Raw genomic sequence first — 13199 nt, forward strand, 5'->3', positions numbered from 1 at the left:
ACATGATTTAAGACATGAGAAGAAAGGACTGTAAGATTAAGCCACATGGATTTTTTTTTATTGTTTTAAAGAAATACTTTTATTTAGCAAGGACACATTAAATTGAGCAAAAGTGGCCTTAACATGGTAAAAAAATACAAAACAAAAAAAAAACAAAAAAAAATTCAAAGAATCCTGAAAAAATCATCAGTTTCCACAAACATCTTAAACAGGACAATGGTTTCAACATAATTCAAAATATTACAGTTTCACTGTATTTTCTGATAAAAAGAAAATGCAGACTTCGTAAGAATAAGAGACTTTGTCCAAAAACATTAAAAGATCTTACTGAACCCAAACTTTTGATTGGTAAGATTGAAAATTGATACTAAATTTAAATCATATTTCTTTTTCATATATATTTCATAATCTGATGTATATTATAAACTGAAATGGACCTAAGGGACTTGCACTGAGATTTTTATTGTACATTTTATTCAGTTTAGCCAATCACATTCCTCCTGACCTTGGTGGTGAGTTTGAGATTTGGAAGCAGATGGATAACTCAAGCTAATGCAAATACATTTAACGCAATCACTCTATGAGAAGAAAGGCCAGAGTGCATTCATTCAACTGTAGTATTTTCAATTTCAGACTGATGGGTTTTTTAATCCGATGCTCTGTCTCTGGCTAGCTCATTCTCTCCCTTTCTCATTCCCAACGTACCTCTTTCTTTTTTGCATGATAGTAATGTGCTGACGGCCGGCTCTGCTGACTTTTAAATGCATTTACCTCGAGGCGTGTTCGCTAGCCTGTAACTCACTTACACATCTCAGCACTGAATGTGAAACAGAACAGACAAACACAGAAAAAGACCTGCGGTGCATTCTAATGTCCACCAGCCGCTGGCACTGGAAGTCATATGAGCGATCACACAGTTTCACAGAGGAAATCTACTGAATGGGGCATTAAGATGGATCAAGATGAGCCTCTGTGACTCCTTGGGGAGTTTCTTTATTAAAGTCTTCTCACTACAGCCTTTATCTCCGACATGAATCTTGCATATTGTTCATGATGTTCTGGAAATGAAGCTAATGTTGAGAGATTGTCACGGAATATTGTAAAAGAGCTCTTTTATTAGCAAAGTGCTCATCTGCTATGTCACAAGGATGAACTTTTGACCTTGAATGACCGTGAATGACACGTACACATGATTAAATTAAATGGAATTTGAGAATTTTATTAGAGTAGAGTGGTTAGAGTGGTAATTACAAAGCTCATAGAAAATGAACAGAAAATAAAACTCCTCTATAATATTAAGTAGTTTGACCACCTGATGTTGACAATCAGCATTTTCTGAAAGTTAAGCAACTTTCACCGACCATTTGTTGTAAAAGAAAACCAAAATCACTTCCTTATTTGGAAGAGATTCAGGGCTGTTTTGCACCCTATTCATGGAAAGTGCCGGCTGTTGGCCTCTTCAACCTCTCCTCACCTGTGAGATACATCTCTTCTCCTTCTGTAAACATCATCTGACACCGGGCACAGCGAGCACAAGTGGGGTGGTAGTGCTTCCCTCCAGCCTGGACAGAGAAAGATAGGGACAAATAGAAACGTTGTAGGTAGCTCTAAAAGTTTCTAAAATAACATGTACAGCACATTAATGCTCCACCTGTTAAACCCATTATCATGAGTGCAATAAACACAGTCAACATACACTTGTCTCAACAGTCTCCTCCATACTAAGCAACAGAGCATTCCTTCTTTATTGCCGTTTTAATACTGCTCAAGACTCATTTGAGCTCTACAGACATTTAATGACTCTCTTGCTCACCGTATGCACATTACAGCTTACGCAGTTCCTTCAGTGCCAAGAATCAGTAATTGAGAGAACTGTTCCCCTGGGCCAGTTAAAAAAATATGAGCTTGTTGATGGAACTGGATAGAACAAACTCTTTTAAAAACATTTTCACAGTTTGTTAAGAGTTCCAGTTGAGAAGGGTAGAGATGGGATAGAGATGTCACCCAAGTGAATGGTGTAAAAATGTATTCATGTATTATAATTAAAATTATACAATAGTTAATACATGTCCTTCAATGTATTCAGGCAACATTCCAACAGTGCTGCTATGACAGTACAACAGTAATAGCATTTTTCAGTTTGTATTTACATTGTTGCACCAGTAGATGGCGACAAGTAACTTTCTTTTTAAGAGAGTCATTGGAATCATTCACTCAGTTCTGATTTGCTCAAAAATACAAATTCTGGAACTAAACAAAATGTGTTGATGAATAAATTCTTCAATTATTTTATAATGTAGTCAACTGATTTAAATCCGGCAACACGTTTTATAGTCTTTGTAAATAAGGTGAACAAAGGTCATTCAACCATTGAATCACTTACTAAACTGATTCATACAAAACCGATTCATTAAGGAATAAAATGTGTCTTAATTTAACAACAAAAATGTGACTAATTTTATGAATGAGTGATTGAATAGGTCACTCAAACTACTTAGTCAAATCACTTATTTATTCAGGAACAAAACTGTGAAAAAAAGTGACTGTCTTTGTCAGTGAATTGAAACAAAGAAACAACCACTGATTCTTCTGTGGCTTCCTTTAAAACTATTTACATCAGAAAAACAACGCTAAACAAATTAACTGACCATTATGTATCGAAAATGTAGGTTCTTAGACTAGTATGACAGTTGCTATTCATAGACAAATATTGTGAATACACACACTCATTAGGAAGCCCTGAGAAGTAAGGGGCATATTGGAGAAGAGGCACAGAGCAGGTGGCAAAACAGGGCCAGTTTATGAGCTCGAGACATAGTGTATGCTGTCACTGCTCCAGGAATCAGCGAGCTGTCAGTTTCTAAGTGCTCAGAGGCATGTGGTATTACTAGGTGTCTCCCAAGGGGAATGAGTGCAAATCAAACAGGCAGATAAAGATAAATCAGCCTGTGTCCCACTAGCTATAAATAACCTGACTTGAGCTCTCACTGGAACATGAAGCACTTCACACCAGCCACTCAGACTGGGATAAGAGCAAACAAGGCAACAGGAATTAGTTAATATGTGTGAGTACACAAACTGACCCAATGTTTTTAAAAATGTGTGTGTATTAGCATTAAGCTTTATAAGCTTTGGAACTCTCGACTGGCAAATGATCTCCTTTCTTATTTGTGTGTAAACTACCTCATCATGTTTCACTTCCCCTGCGACCGTCACATTACTTAAAGTCTCTCACGTTCTCTGTCTCTCCCTCCAACTCCATGACTCCACAACCTACTCAGGAGTGTCAGAAAATAGCAAGTCAACAAAAGAAAGGGTGCCTGCCAAAATCTCCATTCTTGCTTATGAATCGTCAAGGGCCAGAATATTAGGCCAATCCCCTCACAGGGGAAGAAAACTAAAGGCAGGGCAACCCACTGGCTCTTCATTAGCTCTATCACTCATTCCCTCAGTAACAACCCACTGACACATTACTGGTGAAGGGTCTGAACTTTTAGTGCTCCATTTCAAACCACCTTTAATAAACTTCAACTACATTTAATACTAATATAAAACATATTATATACACCATACAATAAATATATATTTTTGGAGGAAGACCGAGAAAAATAAATATCAGAAGGAATGATAACAGTGATAGTCCTCACTTGTATATTCTCTCAAAGTGTTATCCTCTACAAGTCTCTCCAAGGTGTATTTTTTGCTGTCTGTTAACCATAAATGGTGAAAGCGTTGTGAGAGAGAAAAGAGTGTGTATTTCTGAGACAAGAGTGCTTCAAATGGTGGTTTTATTCCCCCGTCTGTCTGGGCTTCTTCATCCATCTCCTCATTCTTAGCCCTTGATCTTTTTATAACGGAGGCTTCCTGCCTGGCCTGCTTGATGGATCAATTCATGTCCTTTTCAGGTTATAACTCAATGTAATCGCTGTCTATTCAGCAGAGTTCTGAGGTAATTCAAAGTCAACAGCAATCAAAGACGAGTCACTCATCACAAAGAAGTATAGAAGTACAGTATATGTGTATAAGTAATGAGTCAATTGCTCAAGATCAATGTTCTCTACAGGAAGTCCACAAAGGTATTACAGGTGGTCTGTAGACATGAATGAAACTTTCATTACATTTTTTAAATAAATAACACTACACTACCACTAAAAGTTTGGGGTCAGAAAGATTTTTTTGGTAACACATAACTTAAAGTTATGCAATCTTATAAATAATTATAACCACAGTAAATATGGCACATATTTACACTTATCAATTCATTGTTACTCTATGCATTATTTTAAATTAATTTATAGTTATTTTCAACAAGATATAATGTATTACAACACACGCTATGAATAATTATAATGCATTATACCCTCTATTAACCTTTATAATGCATTATAAATAAAGGCTTTCAGTAAAGTGTTGCTGATTTTTTCATGCTTTTGAAAGTCTCTTTTTATCAATATTGAAAATGAAAACCAAGATTCTTTCAGTACTCTACTGAATAGAATTGGACACTGGTCCTGTGGTGGGATGTAGACTCACCTCCAGCACACGTCCACTGATGTATCTGTCGCACGTTTCACACTTTATCCCAAACTGGGCATGGTAGTCTGACTCACAGTAAGGAATGCCGTCTCTGCATGCAAATTAAGACTCACATGAATAAACACATTCTTATCATGTAACTAAAAATAGAATACAGGTACATAGGTTTCACTAAACTGGAAAATCATTACCTTTGTGACTCTATTTTTATTATTAATGTCACAAAAGTCCACAAAAGGAGCACCTGTTTATGAGTAAATCAAGTTTATATGCACATACATTACCATTCAAAAGTTAAGGGTCTCTTATTCTCAAGCCTGCATTTATTTGATCATAAAATAAAATAAATCAAATATTTTTTTTCACAACTTATTTTGTATTTTTTAGCACCACTACTCCAAGTCTACTCCAAGTCTTTAGTGTCACATGACTTTTGAACGGTAGTGTATATACAGTGAGAGAGGGTCTGAATTGTATATTTATCCACATATTTTATATCCATGTATACAAAGGATACAAAGTCTTATTACTGGAAGTGAATGTGTAAAATATTAGGGAAATTGATATTAAATTTGTATTAAATGAACAGACTATTAAATAAAAAAGAGGCTGCTTTGTGCGACACATTGTGTGGCTGAAAGAAAGCCAGCAGGTCAACAGAAGGAGTGTTCACTCACTTGCTGATGTACTCTCCCGTCAAGACCAGGCCACAGGTCTGACACCTGAAGCAGCTGACGTGCCACTGTTTCTCTAGCGCCAGCAGAGATTGACCCTGTTTGATCTCCTCCTTACAACCTGCACAGTCTAAAAAGAGCCATAAGGAAGAGAAGAGGTTATATAATGGACTTAAGGTTTAAAAGTCATTCCTGTGTCCAGTCAGCCTTGACAGGTTTATAAAAAAAAAAACACATAAAATACAAATCAATAAATCAGTATTAAGATTAAGTTTAACAGAAATAAACACATGCTTTATTGAGTTGTGTAGGCAGGGTAGGCCAGCATATGATATATGGCTGTAACAGGATTTTGAGCACAGAAAGGTCAGTGCATCATTTGTTTTCATTTGGAGGATGTTCAGCTATGTTTAGAGTATTTGCACCGTGAAACAGAGCTCAGCTTTCTTCAGTTCACCTTCATGATCAGTAAAGTCAGTCTTTACTCAGAGATAGATGTTTACACTTATATTCCAGCAACTTCTTTCCTTCGTTTCCCTGTAGCAGCTGTGATTACAAGTGCTTAAGACAAACAGAAAATGGTTTATTTTGCAATGCAGTAACTCATAAGTAATAAAAAATAAAAAAAATAAAAACCTGAATATGATTTTGTTGTTATTTAAACAGGTATTTCTATAAAAGGGTTTGCCTGACTTAGAAAAACCTAATCTGGCCAAGCTCAGGCACTTAAATTTGATTATTAACACAATGCCAAGACTATTAAGAGGATTTCAAACAGGATGGAACTTAACAGGATGGAAATAAAAAGCTAAAGTTAGCCATTGCTAAAAGAAAGATTGAGCATTTCATATTAAATCATTTTTCATGTTAGAAGTACATGTGGAATGGCAAAAATTATTTAAGATTCACTATTATGTTGACTTAGTTATAATAAAAAGAAAACAAACAGAGGGATGCTCACTTTAACCAGTGCCTGTATGGCACTTTAACCAGTAACTTACCGTAAGATTATTATAAATATTTTAAAATGTTTGCTGCATGGTCAAAATATTTCATTCAGGCCTAATGCCGACACAAAATGTTTACTAACATTATAATAAACACTGTAAACAAAACTAGGCTATTTTAGTTACCCTCACTCCAGAACAAATCTTTTCCATTTAACAGTATTTAGAAAAGAACAAGAATTAAAAATATAAAAAGCTAAAGCTATATAAACGACAGGCCAAAATTAATTAAATTAGGCTAAAACTAAACTGAAACCAATGTTTGGTCTCTCATTCAACAAAAACAAATGTTTACGTATTCGCAATGTATTTGAATGGCAAAATATGATTTATTATGTAGCCTACTTCACTGGCATTCCAATAGCCACGTAAAAAAAATTGTTTGCATAACATCCCATTGATACGATGACAAAAAAAAATCTTTGCGCTTTTGTAAAATAGCCCTAAATTAAAATAAAATGCAGTTTTCTGCCGTCTTGGTTTCCTTATGCGCCGCAGAAAAATTAACCAAAACTCTGCATACTAGGCTACTTGTTGCACTGTATTTTCCTTCGTTTTCTTAATTTATAAAGTAAATTATTAAATAATCTTTCCGGTAAACAGTTTATAATCAGTTAATGAGCATCAGTTGTCAGTTAGGAGAAACAACCAAAATGAACATCCCTACTAACTAATATAATTTCCATCTCTAAAAAACTTTACAAATATATACAAAATATTTTATATAGTATATATTGGGAAAGACTACATAGCAAAAATGACCTAGACATTTTCAGACTCCCTACATTTGTTCAACCAAAGAACAAACATAGACACAACTCAGATGATCTTCACTTCTGGGATTTTTTTTTTTTTATATTACAGCATTGTGCCTGTTTACCCATACGCTACACACACTCTAATCTGTTAAAGAGGGGTCTATCCTCTCCCCTCAGAGACATGTAAGTCAGTATAGCCATATGGAGGGTTTTAGCTCCCAAGCCTTCAAAAAAAAAAAAAAAAAAAAAAAAAATATATATATATATATATATATATATATATATATATATACATGTGTGTGTGTGTGTGTATATATATATATATATATATATATATATATATATATATATATATATATATATATATATATATATATATATATATATATATATATATATATATAGAAAACTACTGAGAACTTCTTAACATACTCACACACACACACACACACACCCACACACAAACACAAAAACACCTTTGAGTAGCAGATTTAGTGAAATACTTACATATGATTTACTATCTAGCCTCTGCACAAAGACACGCATATGTGGACCACATGTTATGCAAACGAAAAGGCAAATGTTTAAATTGAAGGATGGGACTTACGACTGGGCCCGTGGATTTTGATTGGCTCATTGGAATTAACCAGCTTGAGGGAACACTGCTGACAGACACATTCTTTACCACTGAACGTTACTCTGTCCCCAATTGGAAAAGGTTTCCTAGAGAGGGAAAGACAGACAGAGAGATAGACAACATGTTATTAAACTTAGCACACGTGCTTAAGTAAACCAAAGCCTAGAATTAGTCCAAATAAAAAAATGATCCACTCAAATAAATCTGTAATGCTCAAAGAGAAGACTAAATTACATGGTAGAGAAAACTGTTGGCAGGTCTTCACAATGAAGACAATCCTGACCTACACACATTCAACTAAATATTGAATACTGTTTAGGTTTCGGTATTTCGGTATTACTCTTTTTACTGTATTTTGATCAAATTAATGAAACCATGGTGAGCATAAAAGATTTTTTGAAAAACATAAAAAAAAATCGTACTGACCCCAAATGTTTGTACTGTATCGTAAATGTCTTGTAATGAAAATCTGTATGTTCACTGACAAATATAGTAATGGGAGCCAACAGCATAAGGATTTAACTTAAGGCACAACAGCAGGAGTTTTGTGAGAGGAGGCCAGACAGGGTTCAAGTAACATTTAACCCCAAATAGAGTTGAGGAAGCCCACATTGCCCACAAGCATTATACACAGACTAGAGCCACTCTGTAATGATTGCCCAGCTCTACCTAAGCAGAGCTTCCCTTCAGACACACTGACACCGAAGACACAAACACCACTGAAATAAAGGGACAAAGTGACTCACATCACATATTGACTTGACATCTCTCCTCATATTAGTTATGCTGAAACAACATATCTTTTCAACCTGGCCCTGGAAATTCATTGTAGCTGGTCTTTAGGCTATTCTTCACCATTACTGTCAAATCCTGTACCAATGGCCATGTTTTTTATGCAGACAAATGCATGTATCTCTTTAGCACACATGTCCACGTCTCATGACAGCTCGTGTAATCCACTGTGTCCACAGCACTGCTTTATCTTCTAAGTAATCAGCATGACTGGAAGCTTCTACACCAGGAGACAAATCCTATTACAGTAGTCTATTCCTCTACTAATGCAGCAATTATAAAACAATCCATTTACATTGAACCATGACCTTAGAGGATCACCGGCTCTGCCACTTTACAAGATTACACAACAGGTTTTAAAAAAAAAAAACAGATCATGCATTATTTCTGTCACTGTTAATATTGATCAGTTTTGACTTAGAAAGGACATTTATAGAGAAATGTCGCACTTGTGCATATGAACACTCACCAACACACTATTCACTGGGCTATGTGAAGTATGGCATGACAAACTCCTCCACAATTGAGACCACACACAAAGATGTTTTTGAAATCGAGAGTGAAGGATGACAGGGTAAGTGGGCAGACAACAGAAGCACTTACAAAGCCTGTGTCAGGCACAAGGGTGGAATAATTCCTTTAGTTTCTTCATTGTTTCAGTAAAGCTGGTGCCAATGAGAGAATGGTCTCTGGATCGAATCTTACCTTCTCATATCCTTTATTTCTCTATGTGTTTTATTCCTCCTCTTTCACACAACCTACTTTATTCTATATTTTTTGATGTGAAAACGGTGTGGGCTTCCTCATGAGGCTCTGTGCGTGTGTTTCCATGCAGTCTTTATGTGACTTTGGCATTAACCACATCACACTCCCTCCTGACACACACAGCATTGTCAGCTTTTCCTGCTCTTTAAAAATTTACAGTTTTCTTGTTTTGCAGCATTTATTATGTTCACAGAAATAAAAACAAAATCAAAAACCTTGCAACTCTTCAAAATTAGCCTGTGCCATCTAATTTGAGAAATTTCTTTTAAAAAATCTTTAAAAATTGCACAAAAATAATGTCTTAATCAATATTTTTTTTTACTGATAACAAGAACATATTTTCAGACAACATTGTACACACACACAGGCACTCGCACTCACACACACACACACACACACACACACACACACACACACACACACACACACACACACACACACACACACATTTCTGACTGGTAATATACTACATTTATACATATTAAATACATATAACTTTTATTTATACAACATCATTTTTTACATTTTGGCCATTAAATATATCATAATATAAATGAACTGCATCTTGAATTTTTTTTGCAGCCTAAATAGAAAAAGCTCTTTGTCTCTTTGTTCTCAAAATATCAAGTAAAGGTCCAGAATGCTGTACAGAAATATGAGTTACAAAGTATAAAATATATTCCAGAGGGCTGTAACATGACTTATAACTAATCATTGACAGCACTACTGGGATGATAGCCCACTAAAACTAGAGAATGGTCTCCACACAGATGGTCTTAATGTTAAATGTAACACAATCTAGCTCTCCTGTTGACTGTTTATTTCTTGGTCAGGCCGATAAATGTTTAGGTTACTCCTGCCAAGAGCATCCCATTGGGTCATTTAGTAGCCCAATTGGCAATGCAGTCCAACAAAGCAATCCCAGTCCTCCATGAAAATGCCTTTTTCCTGCCCACATAAATTCATCAAGCACTAACTCTCTTTCTGAGTAGTAATGAACTAAAGGAGGAGGGGCAAGTTATTTAGTGGAACTAATTTCCTTTAGATCAGCGCAAAGCAAGCACGCTGTAATTAAAAGTGGGATTTAACAGAGACACATTAGCTAAACTCACAGCACCACAGTCCAGTAAAGTGTCCACACAAGCTTAACAATAAGAGAGAAAAACCATATAGGAGAAAAGAGAGTGCAGAGGTAATGTAAAAAAAAGTGGCCGGCCAATGTGAATACTAAAGTGGTAAATGTAGAAAATATCCAGTTGCATTAAACCCATTTTTACTACAAAAAGAAATGGGATTCAAATAACAGTGTTTCAGTGGTGGGCAGACAGATAATGTGTCCCTGCAGGGATGTCTTACAGTACCTCTCATTTTCTTGCTTGTCAGTCTGAGAATAGGCCACATATGAAAGACAAGAGATGGTGTTTTCCACCTCTGCCTTTAACTTCTTCATTTGCAGATATTCACCTCTAGTCTCAGTGGCTTCTCCATTTACACTTTTCCTCCCTTCTCTGCTTACTTTCTGGGCATTATTGCATATTTTGAGCTCCAAACCTCGCTTTCTTCCGCCTTGACTCATGTTACAATATCCTTCCCAGTTCTGCATTGATCGCTCCTTCTTCACTTGTGGTATTATATTCTCTAGGGCAATTCACTCAAGAGAAGAGAAGGGAATGTATCTGTCTGTCTGTCTGTCTGTCTGTCTATCTATCTATCTATATTCATATATTTTTTGCATATGGGTGGACATTAAAACTGAAAGTGTATGTCTGTAGAAGATTTTATTTATAACACATTGCCCTACTTGCTCTGCTTTAAGGTCAGGACTGATAAGAGGGAATGTGGCACAAGAAGTCAGAGTTTACTTGTGCCTTCCCATTTTCTACATGCGGTCCATCAAATCCTTTAAATTCAGTTAAACTGAAAATATTCCTTAAGCTAAAACCTTTTCATCCATTTCAGACACTGATTTCCTTTCAAAGAAAATTATATAATTATCAGCGGACTTGGAACATCACTTGGCTGATCAAACTAGAAGACTGGAACTAACTGTAGTATAATTGCTTAGTATATAGATGAGTGGGGGAGCGTATAGCTGTCAGGAAGTGAATTAATGAGATTCAGTCATCAGTACATTAGTAAATGAGCGTCATTTACCAGCATCCCACCAGCACCCCCTCACGTTTATTCTGTCTGATGTGATGGGTCTGTTTCCATAAAGACACTTTAGTAGTCTGTATAGAGGGCTCACCTGCACACGCTGCACACGAAACACTTTGGGTGATATGTGCGGCCCAGGGCAGAGACCACCTCCCCTGAGATAAAGTCCCCACAGCTGTCACACTTTGTGCCATACAGGCACTGGTAGTCTGCTGTGCAGATGTACTCGCCACTCTTCTGGAAGAATCCGGACTGTGCCAAATCACAGCCACACACTGGCAGAAAGACAGAGAGAGAGAAAGAGAAATCAACATGAGATCATTTTGCCATTTTATTTATAGTACAGGAAATGACAGAAAAAAAAAAGAATGGGATCAAGGGATGTTGCAAGCCAGGATTGAACTTATGATGTCTATATGAGCACCATGGCTCAACATGTAGTAATAAGGCTTGCATTCAAGATGAGATGTCAAGATGACTACTTTCAAACAGACGTAACAATACACAGCCACAGACACTTTCTGTTTGAAATGATTTTGGAATGCTGATCGTAACTTGAAATAACAAGTGAAACATAAACAACCATTTTTAAATGGCAGTGTTTGTTGAGGGTAATACAGAGCAATGTTACGATAGTTAATTAAAAGTAAATCCATAAAAGTTTTTTTTTACTTGAAATCAAATAAAACTTTAACTGAAATTAAATAAACGATTTAAATAAAAATTAGCTTATTGTATTTAAGCTACGGTAGTTGACACAATTTGACAAACCAAATTTGTCATTTTTATTTAGTTTACCTTGATGTACTAAAATAACTCAATTTGAAACTGAATTAAAATATTAACAAAAACTATATATATATATATATATATATATATATATATATATATATATATATATATATATATATATATATATATATATATATATATATATTAAAAAGCATTAAATAAAAATGCACAACGAAAAGAATCACACCCCACGTAAACTAGATCCAGCAATATGGTCATGGAATGAGGATCTGCTTGGCTTCCTGCAGTGCATATAAGTAATCTGAGGATAATTCTATTAGAACAAAAGAGGAAAAGCACTGCCAGAGCAGTTTTTCAACTGGGCCTATATCACAGCAACAAACATCAAACACACCACAAAGCAATATGGCAATGCCTCCAGCTTCCTCAGATTCACGGCCACACTGGAAATCTGGGATTTAAAATATAAGTAAATCTTAAAAATATTTGTTAAGGATTAAAAAAATAAAAAAATAAAATAAAAATAATATATATATATATATATATAAGGAGAGAGAGAGAGAGAGAGAGAGAGAGAGAGAGAGAGAACAAAGAAAGCCATGTTATAAAACTATAGATAAAATAAAGAAAAATAGATAAAATAAAATAAAAATTTAAGAAAAGATAGAAAAGATTCTATTTGTAGCTCTCTAATTAAATAAGCACATTTGTGACGCTGATCACTTGACCTTTGTACAGATGGTCAGATGTTCTTAATTCCACTGAAGATCAAGACACTGAGTTGAATCATGATCATCAGGTTTTACACTAACATCAGTTCATGCAGCTGCTGGCATTAAAGCAAATGGAGGACAAAGTACTGCATTCTGAAATGATTGTACATTTTAGTTTTAATTCAATTGTTGTTTGATTGCTGATTATATAATTTGTAATGAAAAACTGAATTCAATTAGCTTTGGAAAAAAAAAGAGATGACACAAAACACAGAGTGAAAGGGAGGATTAATTGAAAAATCTGAACTAAAGATCTGAAGACATGGGTGCTTGCTGACGTACTCACTTACAGGAAGTGCTGCAGGAGCAGTGTAAAAATTATGAGACAACAGCCCATGGACTGATAA

The 13199-nt window shown here is 35.4% G+C and overlaps 1 protein-coding gene across 5 annotated transcripts in view; it reads right to left on the reverse strand.

Moving 5' to 3' along the window:
* ablim3 (actin binding LIM protein family, member 3) overlaps window positions 1-13199 on the reverse strand; it is a 139889-nt gene that overhangs the window by 16911 nt on the left and 109779 nt on the right. For all 5 annotated transcript variants that reach the window (XM_052575124.1, XM_052575126.1, XM_052575125.1 and 2 more), the window contains exons 3-7: window positions 11418-11601; window positions 7583-7698; window positions 5214-5340; window positions 4534-4627; window positions 1475-1562 (exon numbers count right to left, since the gene is read on the reverse strand). In XM_052575124.1, coding sequence (XP_052431084.1) covers window positions 1475-1562; window positions 4534-4627; window positions 5214-5340; window positions 7583-7698; window positions 11418-11601 — 609 coding nt within the window. The remainder of the gene's footprint in view (window positions 1-1474; window positions 1563-4533; window positions 4628-5213; window positions 5341-7582; window positions 7699-11417; window positions 11602-13199) is intronic.

This window comes from Carassius gibelio, chromosome B14, assembly GCF_023724105.1.
Source record: "Carassius gibelio isolate Cgi1373 ecotype wild population from Czech Republic chromosome B14, carGib1.2-hapl.c, whole genome shotgun sequence".
NCBI lineage: Eukaryota > Metazoa > Chordata > Actinopteri > Cypriniformes > Cyprinidae > Carassius > Carassius gibelio.